The 26,309-nt window shown below is 48.9% G+C and overlaps 1 protein-coding gene across 1 annotated transcript in view; it reads left to right on the forward strand.

The window, feature by feature from the left end:
• The window catches only part of SLC5A12 (solute carrier family 5 member 12), a 280,241-nt gene that overhangs the window by 181,597 nt on the left and 72,335 nt on the right, over positions 1-26,309 (forward strand). Inside the window, exon 7 of the mRNA XM_073573874.1 lies at positions 7,167-7,296. Within this exon, the coding sequence (XP_073429975.1) occupies positions 7,167-7,296 (130 nt within the window). The remainder of the gene's footprint in view (positions 1-7,166; positions 7,297-26,309) is intronic.

Consider the following 26,309-nt stretch of genomic DNA (forward strand, 5'->3'; position numbering starts at 1 on the left):
CAAGCACCTGACCCAAATGTTCCATAAACTCAATGTGGAACAGCGCACGATGGCCCATACCCAGCAACAGTTGGTGGTTACTGTGCAGGGGGCTGTCAATGCAGGGGCCTCTAGTTCTGGGGGTAGGGATGTGTCATTAGCGTCCCCCGAATCTCCAGTCAAATTGCCCGATCCCTTCTCAGGGGATAAAAAGGAGTTCAGGTCTTTCAGAGAAGGATGCAAGCTTTTTTTTTCTCTAAGGCCCCGCTCCTCCGGGGATGAGTTCCAGAGGGTGGGGGTCATTATTTCCCTACTTCGGGGGGCTCCGCAAGCATGGGCTTTCTCTCTGTCTTCCTCTGCTCCTGAACGTATGTCAGTGAACTTGTTCTTTGAGGCTCTGGGGCACATTTATGACAAGCCTGATAGAGTGCGTCTGGCAGAGGATATGGTGATGAGTGTGACACAGGGGAGGCATTCTGCTGAATGGTTCTGCTCAGAGTTTAGACGTTGGACCGCCGAAGTATCCTGGAATGACGCCGCCCTGAGGGGGTTGTTTCGCAGGGGCCTTTCTGACCATCTGCAGGACGCTCTGGCATTACATCCGCCTCCTGATACCCTGGAGGACGCCATGATGCAGGCGGTCCGTATGGACCGGAGACTCCGTGCTAGAGGAATGATGCAACAAGAGTCTTCCTTGTACCCCAAATTGTGTGACACTTCACCCGTATCTGAGCCCATGAACGTTGGGTCAGTCTCGGTTAAGGAGAAAGAGAGAAGGCACCGCAGAGACAACCTACTATGTTTTTACTGTGGAGCCTCTGGACATTGGAAAAGGAATTGTCCCTCCTGCCCTTCTTCAGAGAAACCTTCAGAGAAACGATTGAGTCTGGGCAACAATCGAGGAGGTTGTCCAGACTCCCAGGTACATTTTTTCTCACGTATAAAAATGGTCCTCCAGGTTGAATTGGAAATTGCTGGCGGTCCTGTTATGACCACCGCCTTTGTTGACTGTGGTTCCTCCATTAATCTGATTGATGCCCAAGTTGTGACTCTTAATAAGATAGGGACAGTCAGGTTAAAAGACCCTGTTAAAATTGTGGCTGTGGATTCATCCCCTCTTACCCGGGATGGAATTTGTTTTATGTCTGAAGTTTTTTCTATGAAAGTGGGTTCCACTCATGTGGAAAATTTAAGTTGTTTCGTTATGAATAATCTGCCTGCAGGACTGGTATTGGGAATGCCCTGGTTGCAACGCCACAATCCTCTTATTGATTGGGTGAAGGGGGAGATCACCCGTTGGGGATGTAATGATAATGGTCTGTGTTGTAACCTGGTTCCTTTTGTCAATCCGATAAAATCTGTACCTGTGTCATCTGTCGGTCTGGAGGGTATTCCGGAGTACCTGAGAGACCTTAAAGATGTGTTTTCCGAAAGCGAGGCCGAGGCGCTCCCACCACATAGACCATATGATTGTGCTATCGATTTAGTACCTGGAGCCAAATTACCCAAGGCTCGTTTGTTTAATTTGTCCGGGCCTGAGCACCAAGCTATGAAAGAGTATATTAAAGAAAGCCTTCGCAAGGGGCATATTCGGCCCTCGGTCTCACCCGTGGCAGCGGGGTTTTTCTTTGTAAAGAAAAAAGATGGTGGGTTGCGACCGTGCCTCGACTTTCGAGAACTGAACAAAATTACTGTTAAGAACACGTACCCTCTCCCGTTGATTCCTGATCTATGCAATCAACTCACGGGGGCCAAATGGTTTTCTAAGCTCGATCTACGAGGGGCTTATAACCTTATAAGGATCCGGGAGGGGGACGAATGGAAAACAGCGTTCCTGACAACTGAGGGGCTGTTTGAAAACCTGGTTATGCCCTTCGGCCTCACTAATGCTCCTGCGGTTTTTCAGAACTTTATTAATGTTGTTTTTTCTGACTTGATTGGATGTTATGTAGTCATTTACCTGGATGACAGCTTGATTTACTCTGAGGACAGTCAGTCACACTTGCATCATCTGCGTACGGTGCTTATGAGACTCCGGGAGAACCATTTGTATGATAAGCTGGAGAAGTGCTCATTTTTTATGCAAGAACTGTCTTTTCTGGGTGTAATTGTATCCGGGGAGGGATTCCGCATGGATCCAGGGAAGGTTCAGGCCATTACAGATTGGGTGCAGCCTCATGACCTGAAGGGGTTGCAGCGATTTCTGGGCTTCGCTAATTATTATAGGAAGTTCATTAAAGGGTTCTCGCAGGTGGTAAAACCCTTGACGGACCTCACTCTTAAAGGGGCAGATGTAAAAATTTGGTCTGTGGCCGCAAAAAATTCCTTCCTGGCATTAAAGAAGTGTTTTACTACAGCCCCTGTGTTGGTACAACCCGATTCGTCAAGACCTTTTATCGTCGAGGTCGACGCTTCGGAGGTGGGGGTGGGGGCAGTATTGTCACAGGGCCCCTCTACCCTGACAAACCCTGTGCCTTTTTCTCTAAGAAGTTCTCGTCGGCCGAGAGAAACTATGATGTCCGTAACAGGGAACTGTTAGCAGTTAAATTGGCCTTTGAAGAATGGAGGCATTTTTTGGAGGGGGCCGCTCATCCCATTACGGTCGTCACTGATCATAAAAACCTGGCCTATATCGAGTCTGCTAAGAGATTGACCCCCAGACAGGCTCGGTGGGCACTTTTTTTTCTCGATTTCAATTTACCATCACGTTCCAACCAGGGTCTAAAAATGTAAAGGCAGATGCCTTATCCCGAAGTTTTGATTCTGTGTCCCCTCCAGAACCTCCTTCCTCCATTCTTCAACCGGGAGTGGTTGTAGCCGAAATCTCCTCTGAGTTACAGAGAGAGATTCTGGAAGCACAAGCACAAGCTCCCAGGAATAAACCCCAGGTAAATTGTTTGTACCCGAACAATTCCGTCCCACACTCCTTCAAGAATTTCATGACTATGTTAAGTGCACACCCTGGTATTGCAGCTACCCGGGGGGCAGTAGCTAGGGGTTTTTGGTGGCCCTCTATGGGTACTGATATAAAAAGGTTTGTGAATACTTGTGGGGTGTGCGCGCGCTCTAAAAGCTCTCAGGTCCGGCCGGCCGGGGAATTGGTGCCTTTGCCAATTCCGGATAAACCATGGACACACCTGTCCATGGACTTTATCACTAACCTTCCACCTTCCAAGGGCAACTCAGCGGTATGGGTAGTGGTTGATAGATTTTCTAAGCAAGCTCACTTTGTGCCACATTACCTGTGTTACCATCTGCTGAAACCTTGGCTCGTTTGTTTATACAGCACATTGTTCGACTGCATGGAGTGCCTGTGAACGTGGTGTCGGACAGGGGTGTGCAATTTGTGGCCAGGTTTTGGAGAGCGTTTTGTATGAAGTTGGGGGTCACGTTGTCATTCTCCTCTGCCTATCACCCGGAATCTAATGGACAAACGGAACGCACCAGCCAGTCATTGGAGCAGATTCTGAGATGTCTGGCCTCCTCCAGATAGGAAGACTGGTGTGAGGTATTGCCCATGGCCGAATTTGCATTCAACTGTCGGGTTAATCAGTCTACCGGAAAGCCTCCCTTTCTGGTCAATTATGGGTTTGTTCCGCAGTTTGGGGAATTTTCCCGTATGGATTCGGATTGCCCTGGTGCCGAGGGGAGGGTACAACAATTAAAAACCCTCTGGAAGGAGGTACAGGGGAACATCTCCAAAGCCCAGAAGAAGTTCAAACATTTTGCAGACAGGAGGAGGGGGGTGGTTCCTGCGTTGACAGTGGGGGAAAAAGTCTGGTTGTCCACTCGTAACATCAAACTTAAAATACCCTCTATGAAGTTGGGCCCCAAATTTATTGGCCCATACAAGATTGTAGAGGTGATCAACCCGGTGGCATACAGATTACAGTTGCCCACCTCCTTCAAAATCTCTAACGTCTTCCACAGGTCCCTATTAAAACCTGTGGGGACAGTTAGAGAAGATCCCTCATCCGTGGCTCCACCAGTGTTGGTAGAGGGTCAACTGGAGTACGAGGTAGGGCGCATCATTGATTCGCGGTGGGTGCGCCGGAGACTTCAGTACCTTATCCATTGGAAGGGATATTCCGTTGAGGATCGATCGTGGGTTCCGGCCAGTTCGGTGCACGCTGATCGACTGGTGCGGGCTTTTCATGCCAGGTACCCTGAGAAACCTGGGGGTCCGGTGGCCCCCCATTAAGAGGGGGGTACTGTCATGGTTAGGACATGGTTAATGTCCTGTTCTGACAGGGTTAACATTGCCGGCCTCTCTTTGGATCTGGGAGGGGTATTTATGCTCACTCCATACTGGCATTCTCTGTCAGTTATACTGCTATTCTGGTGTGTCTGACCCCTGGTGTGCGTGTACTCTGCATTGTTTGTTTGCTTCCCGTGTATGACCCGGCTTGTTCCTTCACTCTGTACTCCGTCTCTCGTTTTTGGTACCATTGTCTTTTCTGGTTCTGACCTCCTGGCTTGGCTATCGTTACTCCGTTACAGTTTACCCCTATTGTACCGTCTAATACCTGTTCTGGTTTTTTGATCTATTGCTACGTCCTGACTATTCTTTCTGTCTAAGCTCTTTGGTACTGTCCTGCTATCTCGTGCTTTGACCCAGCTTGATCTGGTGTCTGTCTCTGTCTATGCTCCTTGGTAACATTGTCCTGTAGTTACCCTTCTAGGAGTTTCCCTGCAGATCCTAGCTCTGTGGAGCTTAGGCCACGCCCCCAGCAGTCACGTGATTCAGGTCCTGGAGCATGCATTGTCACCACTGCTGCTCGCTCTGCAGGTATCTTTGTGCACAGTCTTTGTACTCAGGACACGCGCCCTGGCTCAGTGAGCAAGTGCAGTGCAGTGTTCCTGACATATGTGAAGCGGGACCCTAAGATTACTATGCCTTTAAACAATTGTGGACTGCCCATATGATGATGTCATGTGTTTAGAAGCTTCTGATAGTTTTGTTTGGCAACATCTGAGTTAATTAGAGACAAACCTGTGGATGTATTTTAATGCACACCTGAAACACACTGTTTTTTTGTGTAACATCATGGAAAAGTCTGAACAAATCAGCCAAGATATCAGGAAGAGAATTGTGGACTTGCACAACTCTGGCTCATCCTTAAATACAACTTCAAGATACCTGAAGGTGCCTCGTTGATCTGCACAATTATATCCAACTACAAACAAGATGGGAATGTCCAGCCATCATACAGCTCAGGAAGGAGACGGGTTCTGTGTTCCAGAGATGAACGTACTTTGCTCCGACATGTGCACACCAACCCTGGGATAAAAGCAAAAGACCTTGTGAAGGTGATGGCGGAAGCTGGTAAGATTGCATCAATATCCACAGTGAAAGGAGTACTGTATCAACATGGGCTGAAAGGCCACTCTGCCAGGAAGAAGCCATTACCACAAAAGAAATATAAAAAGGACAGATTAATATTTGCAAATGCACACAATAACAAAGACCATAATTTTTGGAGACATGTCCTGTGGTCTGATGACTTTTTGAGCATAATGATCATCGTAATGTTTGGAGGAAAAAGGGAGAAGTTTTAAAGCCTAAGAACACTATCCATCACATCTGTGAAACATGGGGGTGGCAGCATCGTGTTGTGAGGTTCTTTTGCTGCAAAAGAGACTGGGGCACTTCACAAAATAGATGGCATCATGAGAAAAGAAGATTATGTGGCAATACTGAAGCAACATCTCAAGACATCAGCCAGGAAGTTAAAGCTTGGGTGGAAATTGGTCTTCCAAATTTACAATGACCCTAAGCACACTGGCAAAATAATAACAGAGTAGCTTAAGGATAACAAAGTGTCACGTGGGGCTTAGTCCCACTAAGGCTGTAATACCCGGGGGCCCTGTGATGTCCCTATAACTAGGGGAAACCCTGTCTGACCCTCAACCCAGGGTTTTTGCTGATGGTGCAAATGCCTGAGCCTCCAACCTTTCCTTGTCTCCTGCTCAGCCCTGCACTTTACCCTCCACCCTCCACCCAGTGAGGAGACACACCACCAAAGCTCCCACACAAATAAAGACAGACAGGGAGAACTTAAACTGCACTGCGCCGCACCCACACAGGAATATACAGTAATGTGAACAGGGCACAACTAAACACAAATATGGGAAGGAGAAAGGATAACGACCGATCATACCACACCAGATACGAATCTCTCTCTCTGCAACACCTCCACTCCAGACCGGAACCACTTGGTATGAAACACAAGCTATAATCGGCGACGCCCATAGGCCAGCATGACTATTTAAAGACCGTGGGCGTGACTAACTATCCAACCTGGTCTCCAGCAGGATTAACCCCCGAGAGCCTGAAGATCAGGCCGGCGCCACTGAGGCTATAGTGGCTGGAGGTGGAACTACCTCTGCCTGCCGGACGCTGTGGTGTGAACAGCGTCCGACATGACACAAAGTCAATGCTTTGGAGTGGCCATCACAAAGCCCTGATCTCAATACTATTCAAAATTTGTGGGCAAAGCTGAAAAGGCAGATGCGATCAAGGCGACCTACAAACCTGGATCAGTTACACGAGTTTTGTCAGGAGGAATTGGCCCAAATTCTGGCCAACTATTGTGAGAATCTTGTGGAAGGAGATCCCAAACATTTGACCCAAGTCATTCAGTTTAAGGACAATGGTACCAAATACGGTAAAGACTTTTTCACAGCCACAGAAAATAAGAAATATAAGATAAATTCAAATGGGTTCACTGCATATTCTTACACTTAAAGTGTTTTATCTTTAAATTTAAGAATATGTGGTAAGCCCAAATATGGGAAAGGTTTATTCTGATTTCCTGTCATATATTGAGAAAAAAATCCATATGTGTCTTTTTATATAGTGTATGTAAACTTCTAGTTTCAACTGCATCAATCTATCGCATTCTTTAAAACAACTGCAAATTTCTGTCTAAAACTTTTCCACAGTACTGTATATACAAGCAACTACCTTTCCATTTTCTAGCATATTGTTAAGTAAAAAAAGATATTTTAATGTATAGTGAAGTAGCATTTCAACTGATATTTTTAGATTGAAGGAATTATAATATGTAATTTCTATAGTCCAGACGTTAGGTGAGGCTACTGCTGGTCTAAATACTATCAGATTGAACATTATTTATTTTTCTGTTAAAAGCTTGCTTATCTAATATAATATTTTTCTTTTACAGAGCCCTTTATCTTAACTTGATCGGTCTCTGGGTAATCTTGGTATGTGCAGTGTTCTCTGGTTTAGTCATGTATGCACACTACAAAACTTGTGATCCTTGGACTGCTGGATTCATAAACGCTCCTGACCAGGTATGCCATCAGCAATATTCAGTGTTGTGAGCAGTAATAGGAACCACTCAGATGGCTAATTCCAGTAAATAAGGAGATTAATTAGAATTAAATTAGATTAATTAGGATTGAATATTAACTAAAGAAATATTTTCTTATCTTTTCGTATTGTAATTCTTGTGGTTCCAACTATAGCATCGACTATAGATGTCCTATGTAGTTGTGATCAGTAGCGAAACTAGATTCCAATGGGCTCAGTGTAAAATTTCATAGAATCATAGAATGGAAGTGTTGGAAGGGACCTCCAGGGTCACCGTGTCCAACCCTCTTCTAAATGCAGGATTAACTAAACCATCCCAGACAGATGTCTGTCCAGCTTCTGTTTGAAGACTTCCATTGAAAGAGTACTCGCCACCTGAGCCCCCACCAAGAGATGAGCGAATATTTCAATATTCGGTTCAGTTCACGATCGCCCAATTTGCAATATTCGCCTATTTAATCGTCGATTAAATACGGAATATAGCCGAACATAGCACAAAAGCTGGTGTTTCCCAAGCTGTGAGACAGCATGGGAAACACTAGTGTAGCATTTCCGATTGGCGGTGAAATCATCACTGCTGGTCAGTTAGCTGCGGTTCCCACGCTGACTTCTGACGGCGTAAGCCCGCAGCTGTGATCGAAGGTAAAAAGTTTACCTCCAGTCACTGGTGTCAGCTGATGGGACTACAGCTCCCATCATCCAACACCTGCTGCCTCTAATAACAGTGAGAGCAGGAGTGGCGGATGGGAGAATTCATCAGCCACTCCTGCGCTGTAAATAAATACTTAAAAAACAAAAGCAGCAGAATGGACCCAAACCCCATTCACTTGAATGGGGGGCCTGACAATACAGTGTTTGACACGTTGTCATATCCATGACAGCGAGGCAAACACCACTTCTGATGGGTGGTGAAACCATCCCCGCTGGTCAGAGATCCGCAGTTCCCATGCTGTCAGAAGACAGCATGTGCGATCAGCTGTGATTGGAGGTAAAAAGCTTAGCTCTGGTCACTGATGGGACTAGAGCTCCCATCAGCTGACACTTGCTGCTGCTAATAACAGTGAGAGCAGGAGTGGTGGATGGGAGTATTCATCAGCCGCTCCTGCGCTGTAAATAATTAAAAAAAACCTGTGTGGGTTCCCCTATATTTTTGATAACCAGACAGGCAAAACTCACAGCTGGGGGCTGCAACAAGCAGCTGTCAGCTTCAGCAAGGTTGGTTATCAAGAATAGAGGGGTCCCCACACCGTATTTGTAACTATTTTAATAAATAATTGAAAAAAAAAAACGGTGAGGGGTCCCCCCGCATTTTTGACAACCAGCCTTGCTAAAGCAAACAGCTGAGGGCTGTTATACTCAGGCTGGTAAGGGGCCTTGGATATACAGTTAGGTCCATATATATTTGGACAGAGACAACATTTTTCTAATTTTGGTTCTAGACATTACCACAATGAATTTTAAACAAAACAATTCAGATGCAGTTGAAGTTCAGACTTTCAGCTTTCATTTGAGGGTATCCACATTAAAATTGGATGAAGGGTTTAGGAGTTTCAGCTCCTTAACATGTGCCACCCTGTTTTTAAAGGGACCAAAAGTATTTGGACAGATTAAATAATTGTAAATAAAATGTTCATTTCTAGTACTTGGTTGAAAACCCTTTGTTGGCAATGACTGCCTGAAGTCCTTTAATTGAAAGAATGGCACAGACTCCTTGAATAATCCCAATTAAACCATACTTAATATCTCGCCTAATTCCAACGAAGCCCTCGTTCTCCTATAATAAACCAAAAATAAAAAAGCAACAATATACCATACCTGTCGGTCGTTCTGTCCTACGCCGTAATCCATGTCTGGGGGAGAATTAGTTTTCAACCTGGACAGTAAAAAAAAAACAGCAGAAAAAAGGCAGCACCACCTAACAGCCCAGGTCTTTGAACAAATGCATTACAGGATGCAGCCAACCCATATAGCAAGATGCTGGGTACACAGATGCAAAATACTAAATAGACAGCCACTCACCACCTACCCTTTCATGGAGGGGGTGACTGCTTAGTATACATTTGCACAATAAAGGCCTTTATAGGGCGCTGCTCACATAGAGGTGATGCATAGTGTCTGTTTCTTAGCCTACTAATCACGCCCAGTGGCGTGGCGTAGCGTGGGGGGGGCGGTCCGCCCCAGGCGGCACGTGTGTCGGGGCGGCGCGGCGGCAGCAGCAGCATATATCCTATGAGGGGGTTGCCATATATTCTATGGAGGGGCTGCATTATACTATATGGGGGGGACTGCATTATATTCTATGGGGGGGTTACATTATGTTCTATACAGATATTATATCCAGCCTCAATATTAGATAACAAACAACAAATAACTTTGTTGCCCTATGAAGGTTTATGCATGCAAATTACCCATGTAGACTTGTGGAGCGAGCGCTGCAAAGCCAGCAAGGAGGAGAGGAGAGCAGCCCAACTGCAGGAGGCAACGGGAGGGGTCTGACTCCACTTGAGGCTGCGTGTTAGTGCAGCCCAGTGCAGAGGAGCTAGCCCTGAGGGCTGAGCCTGGCTGAGATGAGAGATCATCAGCGATCTGCCAGCAGCCCAGCGTCAGTGCCATGGGGGAGGAGAGGAGGGAAGACTGTGATGAGAGTGGACTGAGATCATCAGCGACCAGCCAGCAGCGTCAGTGCCATGGGGGAGGAGAGGAGGGAAGACAGACAGTCACTCACACTGCCGGCCTTGACTGTGGCGCCGGCCAGATGGTGGCTGCAGTTCAGCCGCAGGTCAGTGTGACTGTGGGGGGGCTGTATACCATGCTGGGCTGTAATATACCATACTGGGGGGCTATATACCATGCTGGGCTGTATTATACCATGCTGGGAGGGGCTATATACCATGCTGGGCTGTATCATACCATGCTGGGGGGGCTATATACCATGCTGGGGGGCTATATACCATGCTGGGGGGCTATACACCATGCTGGGCTGTATTATACCATGCTGGGAGGGGCTATATACCATGCTGGGCTGTATCATACCATGCTGGGTGGGCTATATACCATGCTTTGCTGTATCATACCATGCTGGGCTGTATAATACCATGCTGGGGGGGCTATATACCATGCTGGGCTGTATCATACCATGCTAGGGGGGGCTATATACCATGCTGGGGGGCTATATGCCATGCTGAGGGGCTATACACCATGCTGGGCTGTATTATACCATGCTGGGAGGGGCTATATACCATGCTGGGCTGTATCATACCATGCTGGGTGGGCTATATACCATGCTGGGGGGCTATACACCATGCTGGGCTGTATTATACCATGCTGGGAGGGGCTATATACCATGCTGGGCTGTATCATACCATGCTGGGTGGGCTATATACCATGCTGGGGGGCTATATACCATGCTGGGCTGTATTATACCATGCTGGGAGGGGCTATATACCATGCTGGGCTGTATCATACCATGCTGGGGGGGCTATATACCATGCTGGGGGACTATATACCATGCTGAGGGGCTATACACCATGCTGGGCTGTATTATACCATGCTGGGAGGGGCTATATATACCATGCTGGGCTGTATCATACCATGCTGGGTGGGCTATATACCATGCTTTGCTGTATCATACCATGCTGGGCTGTATAATACCATGCTGGGGGGGCTATATACCATGCTGGGCTGTATCATACCATGCTGGGGGGCAATATACCATGCTGTGCTGTATCATACAATGCTGGGGGGGCTGTATACCATGCTGGGGGGGCTATATACCCTGCTGGGGGGGCTATATATCATGCTGGACTGTGGGGCCATGCTAGGGGGCTGTATACCATGCTGGGGGGCTATATACCATGCTGGGGGCTATATACCATGCTGGGGGGCTATATACCATGCTGGGCTGTATTATACCATTCTGGGGGGGCTATATACCATGCTGGGCTGTATTATACCATGGTGGGCTATATACTATGGTGGGCTGTATACCATGGTGGGCTGGGCTGTATACCATGTGGTGCTGGGCTATATATTATGCAGCTGTTATATACCATAGGGGGTACATTTTACAATATATTCTATAAGGGAAGGCTGTGTTATATAATATGGGGGGCTACATTATATTCTATGGGGAGGTGGGCTGTATTATATTCTATTTGGGGCTACATTATATTCTATAGGGGGGCTGTATTATATTTATTATATTCTATGGGGGCTGCATTATACTATATGAGGAGGGCTACATTGTAATCTATGGAAGGGCTACATTATACTATTTAAGGGGCTGCATTATATCCTATGAGGGGTTTGCCATATATTCTATGGAGGGGCTGCATTATACTATATGGGGGGGACTGCATTATATTCTATGGGGGGGGTTACATTATGTTCTATACAGATATTATATCCAGCCTCAACATTAGATAACAACAAATAACAAATAACTTTGTTGCCCTATGAAGGTTTGGGGGGGCCCGAAAAATTTCTTGCACAGGGGCCCACTACAGCCTGTGTCCGCCCCTGACAGAGATATAATGCACAGAGATATAATCCGCAGGCTGCTGCACTGTTATAGCCCTGGCCCTGTAATGACTGACATGAGCTGATATTACAGGTGACTGCCCCGTTATAATCTGATAATAAATACTCTCCGCAGCTGCTCCATTATAACCGTTTATCTGCGGTTTTATAAAGCTGCCCCATCGCAGTGTGTATTATGCTACAGGACGTTATTATAGGGGGGACTGCAGCATAATAACCGCGCGGAGGGGGCGATGCCGGCGCGGAGGGGGGGTCCCGGCGCGGGTATTCGAGCTGCAGGTCCGGGGCGCTGGGGCAGAGCAGCATGTGTCCGCCATGGATTACTTGTAACAACCCTGCTGGCATCACTACATGGCCTCCCATCCCCCCACACACCAACTTACTTTCTGCTTCAAGCCATGCTGTGAATTCTGTCTGTTGCCAGCTCTGTGCCTCTGCTCTCCATGTTTCCAGACTGTATGTATAGGGGGGGCGGCGCCTGAACTCTCTGGTTCTTATGCAGTCAGGGTGCACCTGGGTAATCTGTCCCTGACCAATCACCTGGAACCCTTGACTATTTAGTTTCACCACTCCCACTGAAACATGGCCTGTGCAATGTCTATACTCAGTTAGTATCTTGCTGCTGAGCAAGCCAGGCCCTGTTCTGTGTGTCTCCTTCTCTGGAGGATTACTCTAGTCTTGCTTTGTACCTTGTCCGCCTGCCAGGAGGCAGAATATCCTGGTCCTTGTGTCGTTGTCCCGGTGTCTCTGTCTGAACTCTGTCTTACCTCTGTCTGTCAGTCTCCTTGTTTGTGGTTCCTTCTCTGCCGTGTCTTTCCTTGTGTCCTCCCTGTCTGTGCATCTGCACCCTCGCAGCTTTATCTGTGCATCTGCACCTTCGCAGCTTTATCTGTGCATCTGCACCCTCGCAGCTTTATCTGTGCATCTGCACCCTCGCAGCTCTGCCTGCTCCGCACTCCTGTGACTCTGCCTGCTCCGCACTCCTGCGGCTCTGCCTGCTCCGCACTCCTGTGGCTCTGCCTACCTGCACCTCCTGTGTGAACAGGTCCAAACCTGTTCTCTCATATACCACTCCTTCCTGCCTATACCCATACCTGCACCTCCTGTGTGAACAGGTCCAAACCTGTTCTCTTATATACCACTCCTTCCTGCCTATATCCATACCTGCACCTGCTGTGTGAACAGGTCCCTACCTGTCCTGCGTCTCAAACCGTGCCCGCCTGTCCTGCATCTCAAGCCGTGCCCGCCTGTCCTGCGTCTCAAGCCGTGCCCGCCTGTCCTGCGTCTCAAGCCGTGCCCGCCTGTCCTGCGTCTCAAGCCATGCCCGCCTGTCCTGCGTCTCAAGCCATGCCCGCCTGTCCTGCGTCTCAAGCCGTGCCTGTTAGCCCAGTGTCTCCAAGCCACGCCTGCTTGCCCTGTATCTGTCGTACCTTCTTGCCCTGTGTCTCAGTTTGCCTGTCAGTCACATCTGTCCAAGTGACTTGTCTCCAAGTGGGATCAGCAGCCACAGCCAGACACCACCCTGGAGTGGCACCCGACAGCTATCTGCCGCACAAGCCTGACCTCACCATCAGAGGCTCCAGGGTAGTCTAGTCTGTGACACAGTGGGGCCATAACCCCCGGCTCGCGCCATTCAGCCAAGGCGCGAGCGTGACAGTTTGCACAGGCCATGGTCCCCGCTGAGTCCCACGTCCTTTCGCTCTCCGAACAAGATGAGCCTTTTTGCCAGTATGGGCAACCAAATAAATTTACCCGGTCTGAAGCCCAATCCTTCACTGCTCCATCCACCATTGTGGTCTCCAATAGACTGTTTGCTCAACTAGAGGCTGGCATACCTAAAGTTGAACCTCCCTCGGACCCTCCAAGATATGATGGGGACCCTAAGCAGTGTCGTGCCTTTATGGAGCAGTGCCTACGCTATTTTCAATGGCATGCTCCCTACTTTGCCAGCGATCGGGTAAAGGTAGGATTACTAATGTCCTACCTAACAGGAGATGCATTGCAGTGGCTTAACCCCCTTTGGGAAGCGGGGGATCCCATCACCTTGAGCTTACCGGCCTTCCTGGTGGCCTTCTGCAAAGCCTTTGACAAGCCAAATACAGTGTCTCCTGAAGAGTCCCCCCCCCCAAGCTTCCAGAAATGGACCAGACGAAGAGAACCCGAGGCTAATTCATCTCTTCCGTCTTTGACCGTCCGTGACCCACCGGTTCCACAACCCGCCAAGACAGCCCCCCGTGCAAGATCCAAGAGATCTAAGAAAAAGGGGCTGGCTAGGTTGTCGCCTGAGTCCAATCCTGAGAAGGAACATCCTGATGGTCTCTGCCCTGTGAAGCCTAAGCTCCAGAACCTTGGGTCAGTAGGAGAGACTGCCCTTGGTGAGAGTACCTCCTCTCCACTGAAATCTGTGACTGTTCCGGTGCCTTGTGGGAGTTTCGGCCCTGCAGATGTATGTAAGCTGCAAGCCAGACGGAGTCTGTGCGTGGTTCCTGCTCCACAGTTCCAGAATCCTTTAAGGGTGTTTGGTGATGGCCGAGCTCTACTTGTGAACAGTCCAGTACTGAGGGGTCAACTACAACTCCTAATCGGAGCGTTATACATGAAGACATTTGTTTTCCACCTGCTGTCCAGTTTGCCCACCGGTCGTTCGGAGCCGGGTACTCTACTGCCCCTTCCGGTCCAAAGACCCAGTGTGGTGCTGCATTTGGAACTGCCTAGCCAACAGAGGTGTCTAGTTCCATTTCTGCAAGGTCAGTCTTCTGTATCGTCACGTTCTCCACCTGATCTGCTGGCTATTAAGCCATGGTGTACTGACGTCACTGAAGAAAAGAAAGCAGTGGCGCCCTCTCCGCACACCTCCGGTGACCAGTCCCCAGGAACATCCCTGTCGCTTGATTGTCTTCCCCAGGATAATAGGCAGAAGATGGATCCTGAGTGGGTGCCCTCAGCTCCTCTATGGCCAGTGGGTGAAGGCCCAAAGATTAAGCATTACTCATTCGCCAACTTGAAAGAAGTGGCCCAGTTTTTTCCGGGTAACAGGCGGAAGTGGCTCCCCGTATGTATGCCTCCAACTTCCATGTGGCAGGTGGATGAAGAGGTGGGAACAGTAGCCTATGTATCTCCGTTGTTTGCCCAGCTGCAGGACGAGGTCCAATTTTCTTGGGATATCGGGCTGAAGTTGGACTCAGTGAAGGTCTCTTCTGTTTCCAGCTGGTCGGCTGAGGTAGGGGTCAAGTCTGAGGCCTCCAGGACCCTGTTTTCTGCCACTCAGGAGGAAGAAATCCAAGTCCTCATACCCTCTGTGCTGGAAGCTAAATCCATCGGGCACCAAGAAGCTTGGCACCCTGGGATTCCTGATGGCACACATATTCCACCCTACCTGAAAAATGTCGTGTCAACCTGGACTGTGTGTGGTCCCATACTCCTTCAGGTCATTCTGGCAGGCTTGACGAAGAGGGGCCCTAAAGGGGGGGTACTGTAACAACCCTGCAGGCATCACTACATGGCCTCCCATCCCCCCGCACACCAACTTACTTTCTGCTTCAAGCCATGCTGTGAATTCTGTCTGTTCCAGCTCTGTGCCTCTGCTCTCCATGTTTCCAGACTGTGTGTATAGGGGGGGCGGCGCCTGAACTCTCTGGTTCTTATGCAGTCAGGGTGCACCTGGGTAATCTGTCCCTGACCAATCACCTGGAGCCCTTGACTATTTTATAATAAGTCATGTCAGACTAACTTAATTTCCTTCTATGACGGTATCACTGATTGGGTGGATCAAGGAAATGCTGTAGATATAGTATATCTTGACTTCAGCAAAGCATTTGACAAAGTCTCTCATACAATCCTTATTGAAAAAATGACTAAGTATGGAATGGACAAGGCAACTGTTAGGTGGATTCATAACTGGCTTAGTGATCGGACCCAAAGAGTGGTGGTAAATGCCTGCACATCCAGTTGGAAGAATGTCTCAAGTGGGGTACCACAGGGCTCTGTCCTGGGCCCTGTATTGTTTAACATCTTTATCAATGATTTAGATGAAGGAATTGAGGGTAAACTGATTAAATTTGCTGATGACACAAAGCTAGGAGGGATAGCTAATACTAGAGAAGAGAGAGAGAGGATTCAAAAAGATTTAAATAAACTGGAGAAGTGGGCAGCAACTAACAGAATGGTTTTTAACAGGGAGAAATGCAAAGTACTACATCTGGGCAATAAAAATGAAAAAAGCATATATAGAATGGGAGGAATAGGGCTAAGTGACAGCACATGTGAAAAAGACTTGGGTATACTAATAGATCACAGACTGAATATGAGTCAACAGTGTGATGCAGCAGCAAAAAAGGCAAATGCAATTCTAGGATGTATTAACAGAAGCATACAGTCTAGATCACGTGAAGTCATTATTTCCCTCTACTCCTCTTTGGTCAGACCTCATCTGGAATATTGTGTCCAGTTTTGGGCACCACATTTTAAAAAAGACATCAACAAACTCGAGCAAGTTCAGAAAAGAGCGACCAGAATGGTGACCGGTCTGCAAACCCTGTCTTATGAGGAAAGGTTGCAGGATTTGGGAATGTTTAGTTTGCAAAAGAGAAGACTGAGAGGAGACTTAATAGCTGTCTACAAATATCTAAAGGGCTGTCACATTGTAGAAGGATCAACTTTATTCTCATTTGCACAAGGAAAGACTAGAAGCAATGGGATGAAACTGAATGGGAGGAGACACAGATTAGATATTAGAAAAAACTTTTTGACAGTTAGAGTGATCAATGAGTGGAACAGGCTGCCACGAGAAGTGGTGAGTTCTCCTTCAATGGAAGTCTTCAAACAGAGGCTGGACAAACATCTGACTGGGATGATTTAGCAAATCCTGCTTTGAGCAGGGGGTTGGACCAGATGGCCCAGGAGGTCCCTTCCAACTCTACGATTCTATGATTCTATGATTCTATGATTTAGTTTCACCACTCCCACTGAAACATGGCCTGTGCAATGTCTATACTCAGTTAGTATCTTGCTGCTGAGCAAGCCAGGCCCTGTTCTGTGTGTCTCCTTCTCTGGAGGATTACTCTAGTCTTGCTTTGTACCTTGTCCGCCTGCCAGGTGGCAGAATATCCTGGTCCTTGTGTCTTTGTCCCGGTGTCTCTGTCTGAACTCTGTCTTACCTCTGTCTGTCAGTCTCCTTGTTTGTGGTTCCTTCTCTGCCGTGTCTTTCCTTGTGTCCTCCCTGTCTGTGCATCTGCACCCTCGCAGCTTTATCTGTGCATCTGCACCCTCGCAGCTTTATCTGTGCATCTGCACCCTCGCAGCTTTATCTGTGCATCTGCACCCTCGCAGCTTTATCTGTGCATCTGCACCCTCGCAGCTCTGCCTGCTCCGCACTCTTGCGGCTCTGCCTGCTCCGCACTCCTGCGGCTCTGCCTGCTCCGCACTCCTGCGGCTCTGCCTACCTGCACCTCCTGTGTGAACAGGTCTAAACCTGTTCTCTCATATACCACTCCTTCCTGCCTATATCCATACCTGCACCTCCTGTGTGAACAGGTCCAAACCTGTTCTCTCATATACCACTCCTTCCTGCCTATATCCATACCTGCACCTCCTGTGTGAACAGGTCCAAACCTGTTCTCTCATATACCACTCCTTCCTGCCTATATCCATACCTGCATCTCCTGTGTTAACAGGTCCAAACCTGTTCTCTCATATACCACTCCTTCCTGCCTATATCCATACCTGCCTCTCCTGTGTGAACAGGTCCAAACCCGTTCTCTCATATACCACTCCTTCCTGCCTATATCCATACCTGCACCTCCTGTGTGAACAGGTCCAAACCTGTTCTCTCATATACCACTCCTGCCTGCCTGCATCCATACCTGCACCTGCTGTGTGAACACTGTTCCTTCTCAAGCCGTGCCCGCCTGTCCTGTGTCTCAAGCCGTGCCCGCCTGTCCTGTGTCTCAAGCCGTGCCCGCCTGTCCTGTGTCTCAAGACGTGCCCGCCTTTCCTGTGTCTCAAGCCGTGCCCGCCTGTCCTGCGTCTCAAGCCGTGCCCGCCTGTCCTGTGTCTCAAGCCGTGCCTGTTAGCCCAGTGTCTCCAAGCCACGCCTGTTTGCCCTGTATCTGTCGTACCTTCTTGCCCTGAGTCTCAGTCTGCCTGTCAGTCACATCTGTCCAAGTGACTTGTCTCCAAGTGGGATCAGCAGCCACAGCCAGGCACCACCCTGGAGTGGCACCCGACAGCTATCTGCCGCACAAGCCTGACCTCACCATCAGAGGCTCCAGTGAAAACCAAGGTAGCTGTCGCAGTCACGCCCCTTCCAGGGTGACTGTGACAGGTGTGGTCTGTGACACAGTGGGGCCACAACCCCCGGCTCACGCCATTCAGCCAAGGCGCGAGCGTGACATTACTCCTACCTGAACTCCTACAACTGGTGCATGGCCGCCATGGAAGCGTCCGCCTACGCCGAGTACAGCAGCTGCAGCCGGCTCCTTCCAGTACACCCCGATCCGGAGCAGCTTCTCCGCCAGCCCCGGCTGCCCCCCACTCACCCCGGCCAGCTGCACCCTGGGCGGCCTGCGCGACCACCAGCCCTCGCCCTACTCCACAGGTGAGACCCCTGAGTGCAACATGGGGGGGCAGGACTGGAGTCTACCAATGCTGCCCCTGTCAGGGGTCTTCTCTAGTGGTCTCCAGTGCTGCCCCTGTCATCTGTCCCCCACTCCTGACCCCCAAAGATAAGTCAGGGGTCCTCTCTAGGGGTCTCTAGTGCTGCCCTTGTCATCTGCCCCCCACTCCAGACCCACAAAGATGAGTTGGGGGTCTTCTCTAGGGGTCTCCAGTGCTGCCCCTGTCATCTGCCCCCCACTCCATACCCCCAAAGATGAGTCAGGGGTCTTCTCTAGGGGTCTCCAGTGCTGCCCCTGTCATCTGCCCCCCACTCCTGACCACCAAAGCTGAGTCAGGGGTCCTCTCTAGGGGTCTCCAGTGCTGCCTCTGTCATCTGCCCCCACTCCTGACCACCAAAAATGAGTCAGGGGTCCTCTATGGGGGTCTTCAGTGCTGCCTCTGTCATCTGCCCCCACTCCTGACCACCAAAGATTAGTCAGGGGTCCTCTCTAAGGGTCTCCAATGCTGCCCCTGTCATCTGCCCCCCACTCCAGACCCCCAAAGATTAGTCAGGGGTCCTCTCTAGGGGTCTCCAGTGCTGCCCCTGTCATCTGCCCCCCACTCCAGACCCCCAAAGATTAGTCAGGGGTCCTCTCTAGGGGTCTCCAGTGCTGCCCCTGTCATCTGCCCCCCACTCCTGACCTACAAGGATGAGTCAGGGGTCTTTCTAGGGGTCTCCAGTGCTGCCCCTGTCATCTGCCCCCCACTCCTGACCACCAAAGCTGAGTCAAGGGTCCTCTAAGGGGTCTCCAGTGCTGCCTCCGTCATCTGCCCCCACTCTTGACCAACAAAGCTGAGTCAAGGGTCCTCTAAGGGGGTCTCCAGTGCTGCCTCTGTCATCTTCCCCCAATTAGATCTTTGAGTGTAGTGTGGGCTCTTCGGATGCTTCCGGATTATCAACGACCAAAAGGGCGGCAAATTTTTCGACCGCCCCGGGCGCCACAAACAGTTGCTACGCCACTGATCACGCCCCTAATATTTGATTAGGCAGGCTGGCCAGCACTCTCTCAATGCATATATGAGCTGGCTGCATCCTGTAGTGCATTTGTTCAAAGACCTGGGCAGGTAAGCGATGCTGCCTTTTTTCTGCTGTGTTTTTTTTTTTGTTTAGTTTTTTAAAATTTTTTGGGAAATTTAGTCCTCTTTTGTGGCTCTGCTATTAGTTCAACCTGGACAGTGACAAAATGTGACCATCCAGGCTGAGAACCACTTGTGAATGAGATGCTGCAAGTGCAGCCTCAGTGACTAGCCGGGATGAACTGCGGTGACCTCGGTGAGATCCCCGCTAGTACCGTGAGAAAGTCGCTTGGTGCAGAGACGAGTTCACATAGAGAATTTCACTGCGGTGAAATTCCTCCCTGATGAAGGACTTAACCCGACGCGCATTTCGGAACTGTGTGCCGTATGTGATACATACTACCTTCACCCATACCCCTAATGCTATGTGCATGACGCGGTCAGCATATCTCTTACGCATGACTATTCCTACTTTAAATTAGGACATTAATTAGAATTACGATATCATTATTTAATTTTTTTACGCTGCTGCAGATCTGGCCTTACATGGGTAGCATTATAATCTGCATTGCTTGGTTTTCATGCATATCATATTGGGCAAATCGTTATTTTACCTTTAACAATGCATTTTTTATATGATATTTAATTCATATGCCCCAGGTGTCCTTTCTTATGATTATTTCCCTATGGAATTGAGGTGATTGATCTGGTATTATTTTATGGGCTTTACCCAGACATTCCTGTTTATCCTTGCTTATCTGGTACTACCCGTCATGGGAACAATGACTTTTTGCACCTTAATCTAGCATGTTTTGAATAACATCTTTTTTATAACATCCTTTTTGTGGTCCCCTATTCGTTTGTATCAAGTATATGTTGTATAAAGCTGTCTCCTTTTATTGTTCTTTGTATTTTATCTTTTAATAGTGTGGGCATTCCTGCACACAGTGCGCCTATATCTAATTTATTTTTTAATCCATGCTCAGTGGTCTCCTTGGTTTCCCTATTCCATTCATTGCTCAGGACGTACATGCTATTATTATTCATGGTTGATGTTCAGATATGGACTTCCTTCATATTTAAGTTGTTACATCCATTTTTTCTGTTTGTTTCTTTGGCAGCCGCAGAGTGGTATGCATTGTAGATCAGGGCCAAAAGGTTGCATCAAGTGGCCTCTCCTCCTCTTCCTCCACCTTAGCATCACACACAGTACAGTCCTTAAAGATGGCACCAAAATTATTCTTGTTTTCCCCGTGTCACAACTCTCCAACTGACTGTGGGGAACCACAGATGTGCGAGTCTGCAGAGCTGTTCACACATTCTTTTCCATGGGCATCGGAGGTCTGCTCCAAAGATTCATAGAATCAAGAGGAAGAAAGCAGCCGCACTGATGTCCCAAATTTTTTTCAGTTGCATCCAAGGACAAAGTAAGGTCCAAGCAGACTACAGACGCTTGTCACCAGGAGGTGATCCTGATGAGACTCACATACCTAAGGTGCTTACATCCTGTACTGTGCTGTAAGGGCAGGAAGAGGAGTTGGGCAACTCTCAGTACGAGTAGTGGGAGAACAAAGAGGCTGACAAAGGGGTTGTAGATCCCATTTGGTGTGAACAAAGAGGCACACAACAGAGTAGCTCAGCAGAGGAGGTGGAGGAAGAAGAAGACAAGGAAGTTACATTGTGGCTTCCCACACACTCATGGAGTAATGCAACTGTGGCGCCCCTGAAGGTCCAGTCGCCACAGAGGTACTGCACCTCAACCAGAGGTGTGGTATCCCACCTTTCAGGTAAGATGGAGACACCTGACCTGGCTCTGATGTAGGGGAATGGACTGATACATGGACCTGTCTGATTGTAAAAAGGCAAATGTATATGTGTGGTGTACAATACTTGTATACATGGGTGGGGAAAGAAGATAGAATCATCTAGAGACAGTGGAGTACAGAGTTTGGCCACTAGAGGGAGACATAGAATGGAGAGAAAAGGGTCCTGTAGACTGTGAGCCCTCGCAGGCAGGGTTCTCTCTCCTTCTGTACTCGTGTGTCCCTTGTCTTGCACATGTTTATTGTACTTGTCTATATTTCCCCTTTTCCCTGTAAAGCGCCATGGAAAAAATGGCGCTATATAAATGTATATTAATAATAATAACAATAATAACAGCAGCTGAAGCTAGGAAAAAGCAAAGTCATGGTGGGCGGAGTAACTGGGATTGAGAAGAGGAATTCCGAAAAAAAGGAATAAAAGGAGGGAAAGTCCCAGGGTCAGTCAGTCGGGGGTGGCCCTGACAGGACAGCTGCAGACAGAGGACGCCTGGGGTTCTGGATGGATGAACACCGAAGAGGCAGTTGGTGGCCCAGCAGGTGGACAAGCACTACCAGGGGAAGTGCTGTGGCCGGTGACTTAGGCAGGTGCAGTAAAAGAATCTAAAAAGCTGTCGCATCGGGGAAAAGGAAGGAGGAGATGACAGGTGGTGACAGGTACCCAGGCCAGTGTGCAAGATCTGTCGTTTGCTGTGGATGTCGGAGAAGACACCTAATAAAGGGACCTGATTGAACTTCTACGTGCTTCTGACTCCAGTCTTTTCGCTCAACGGGAAGGGACCAGGGTTTGCATCGGGAGTACGGAGTGTGTGCTGTAGGGACCACCCCCCGGTCAGCACACGTTTCTACAAGTGGCATAGTCGGCAGGATCATCAGTGCCCAATACAGGAGGTGAGACTGCGCCGGAAGATAAAGAAGAAGGCAGGCGTTGTGCAGGATTAAAAGGATCCGCAGGGAGCAGTTTGAAGATTCTGCTGGCGTGATTTATGGACTGTGCTTAGATTTGACTGGAGAAGAGAAACTAAAAGTGACTTTGCAAGGTAACAAAATGGACTGTCCGTGACAGCAAGGGGCACTCTGGGGACATGACAGTGTCTGGATGGCGCCAAATGCAGACTGTCAACTATGTCGGGTCCGCCCCTGGGAGGAATGGGGTATGCTGAGTGACAGGCACCTTGTCCGACTGAATGCTGGAATATGGGTGGAGAGGCCGGCAAGAGCCCCACCTTGGAATATGAGTGACACGGCTGGGAAAGCTGGGTGCCACTACAGGAAAGCTGGGCACCCTTCTACGGTAAAGGACTACAGTGGGAGGTGGAGTCCCCAACAGCCGGACATGTGTAGCTGGGAGTAGTTACAACAGCAGCAAGCTCTCAACCTTCTTGAAGACCTGCCGTAGATGGAGTCCCCGACATCTGAACCTGCAGCCCCGGAGCCGGATCGTCCACCGGAGATGCGTCCTCGCTCTCCACAGTCCATGCCGGAGACAGCGCGGGAAGCGGAACCCGCTCTTTGGCTGGAGGAACTACCGCTCACACTCCCCACAGAACCATCGTGCCCGGAAGCTGTTCCTACCGGACAGCAGGAAGCGGAACCACAGTGTACCCCAGACGACGGCACTGGAAGTGACGGTGGGGCAGCGGAGCCAACTCAGGAGGAGGCGATGGAGACCCCGGCCTCTCGCATGCAGCAGTACCTGCAGGAGCTGAGGGCCGGATGGAGCGGAGCAAAAAACATCAAAGGGGGTGAGTGCACCTCCACCTCAGCCGGTGGTGGACCGCGTAGCCTCTACTGTTATGATTGGGTCACCGAGGAGGATAGCAGGCCCAGGCTAAGCCACAGAAAACCAGAGAGGTTGGTAGCTAAACGGATTGCAGACCCCTGATCCTATCCACACAACTAGCAGTAGCCATGGAGCGTGCCTACGATGATCCTAGATGCCTCGGCACAGCCGGAGAGCTAACTAAGCCTAAAGCAAGAAAGGGGAAATCTAAAATGCCCCAGAGCAGACCCCAAAGGAATAGATAGCCCCCAAACATATATTGTTGGTGAGACAAGATGAAAACACAAACACAGGCAGGAAAATAGACTGAGCAAACGATGGGGCCCACACTGACTATACAGGACAGGAAAGGAAAGACACTGTCTGCAATCACGCAAAAAACCTTGCAAAAAATTCCAACATGTCTGATGCAAAAAATACTGAAGTCGCACGACTTCGCCCACTATATCAGCACTCTGGTATATTCTGAAAGCAGAACAAAAAGAGGCAAATCTAATAAGGGACAAAAACAAACTGACACAAGCAGTAACATGGATGGTGATTCAGCAAAGCCCCAGCCGGAGCTGACTGATCCACACAAAACTGAAATAGACAAAACCAGATCAAATGTAAACAGAATAGCAAATGAACACTTAGCTGAACATGCAGGGACTGAGCAGGAAACTGAGACCTCAGGAGGCAGGAAGAAATTAACCAGCAGGGATAGAGGGTGTTAGGAGTCAGATTTCTGCGGTTAATATGCAGTAATCCAGACCCTCACATTCTGCAGTCTCCTGCTCATTATCTACTGCAGAGGAGATTGCAGAAGAGATTGCCTTGCAGCAGATCTCTCCAGAGGCTAAGTTCTTGCATCTGCCTTCTGAGCATGCTCATGAGACGGTCTCCCATTGGAGATCGGGAGTCATGTGCTCAGGTCCCGCTCCAGATCTCATTGGTCCATCTCGGAGGTCTGGAAGCTTCCGGAAGGTCCAGGCTGCTATAAAAAGCGCGCATGGCCATTCCGCCATGCGATAGTATAGTCATACTTGCTGCTGTGTGTTTGTTGATGGATGCATGATCTGGTGAATGACTCATTTGAAACCCCTACCCTTTGATATTACGACTGTGTGAGGGATTGAGTTACTACCAGTACCAGCGCCAGCTCGCTATTGTTCCATTACCACAGCTGCTAGCGTCCGACATCGCGCTTGCGCCATAGTGGTGTCATCCAGCGGCAGTATCCATGCCGCTCTGCTTTAGCAGCCCTTTGAGCGTTCGCGGCTGCGACGCTATATTCTCTGATAACAACGGTAGGTCTAGAAGGATTTAGTACCGCCATCTTGGACTACTCCTGGGACCTTTTACCATCCTGTGTGTATTCTACCTGAAGCCTGTGTCACAAACAGGTTCAGTGTTTTGTGTTTTTTGTTACGGTACCTCTGAGTGTGAACAGAGCCCGTCCTGCACACTCTGGGTGAAGTTTAACCCGTGTGCATAATTGCCATATTGCCTCTGCCACCATCAAGCAGCGGTTATATCACCTACTGCACGGTGGACCCCGAGCGGTGAACGCACTTTATTTATATTTTTATTTAGTGCGTTCCTCCGTTCCTAACAGAGGGAGAAGGCTGTCTTAAATCCCAGTCTGAAACCCCAGATCTCCAATCGTCATCCTCATTATCAGGTGGCAAGCCTCTGTTAATCAGATCAGCTCCATTACCTCCAGTAACCACCAGAGGGAGCCCTGAAAGAGAACTCATAACCCCTCTGTCAATTTGACCAGCTCCACTACCTTCAGTAGTAACCAGAGGTAGGCCAGAAAGTGAATTCACAACAGTACCCCCACCGAGGGGGGGTCACCGAACCCTCATCAACACCACCAGGCTGATCAGGATGGGCCCGGTGAAAAGCACGAACCAATCTATTGGCATGAATGTCTGAAGCAGAGACCCAAGAATTATCCTCCTGGCCGTAACCTTTCCATTTGACCAAGTACTGGAGTCTCCGTCTAGCCAAACGAGAATCCAATATTTTCTCTACCTCATATTCCACATTGCCTTTAACCAATACAGGGTCAGGAGGCGCCGCCATAGGAACTACTGGCTCCACAAACCTCTTCAACAGAGAATTATGAAACACATTATGGATCTTAAACGTAACTGGAAGAGCCAATCGAAAAGAAACAGGATTAAGGATCTCCAAAATCTTATAAGGTCCAATGGATCTTGGCTTGAACTTTGGAGATGCAACCTTTATAGGAATATTCTTTGATGACAACCAAACCCACTTTAAACCGGGGACCAATGGTCCTATGCCAGTTGGAAAACCGTTGGGTTATTTCCTGAGAGAAGGACAACTTATCCACTATTTGGTCCCAAATCTGCTGCATTCTCTCTACCACAATGTCCACACTTGGGCAGGTCGAAGATTCCATCTGCCCTGAAGAAAATCGAGGATGAAACCCAGTTACAGAAAAAGGGCAACATCAAAGTGGCAGAGCTAGCTCTATTGTTTAGCGCGAATTCGGCCAAGGGCAAAAATGAGAACCAGTCATTCTGATCAGCAGATATAAAACATCTCAAACAGGACTCCAAAGTCTGGTTTGTTCTCTCAGTCTGCCCATTGGTCTGAGGATGAAATGCAGAGGAGAAGGATAACTGAATTCCCAGTTTGGAACAAAAAGCTCTCCAAAATCTGGAAACAAACTGGACTCCTCTGTCTGACACAATGTTCTCAGGAATCCCGTGCAACCGAACCACCTGTTGTAAAAGCAAGGGCACTGTCATGATCCAGGTTGGATCTGACAGATTAAATGTTCAAGTAACCTTTTTTTTTTTCCTTTAGCTGTGCTAAAGGTGGTTTTACCCCCGGTGGCCATTAGGATTATTGCACTGTGGTGTGGTTTGTTCTAAGTTTCCCCCCCCGGTGGTGGTGAGCGTCATTGCACATTAGTTTAGTGCACATGGTTAGAAAGCAGGTGTGATTGCTGGCTCTTACCTATTAAAGAGTCTCAGGTGTTGCAATCAGTGTTGGTGATATTGTTAGTCTTTTCCAACCATGCTGGGTGAAGGAAGGAGCTGAGGAGAGTCCAGGACAGCTCGGTCAGAGTCCTGGAGTGGCAGCTATGGTTTCAGCGAGGAGTTTGTGTAAAGCATGGTGGAGTGGCAGCAATGGTGTAGAGCTGCACTCAGTTGCTGGACTC

The sequence above is a fragment of the Dendrobates tinctorius genome, unplaced genomic scaffold, assembly GCF_039654945.1.
Source record: "Dendrobates tinctorius isolate UK_male_01 unplaced genomic scaffold, ASM3965494v1 ptg000037l, whole genome shotgun sequence".
Classification (NCBI taxonomy): domain Eukaryota; kingdom Metazoa; phylum Chordata; class Amphibia; order Anura; family Dendrobatidae; genus Dendrobates; species Dendrobates tinctorius.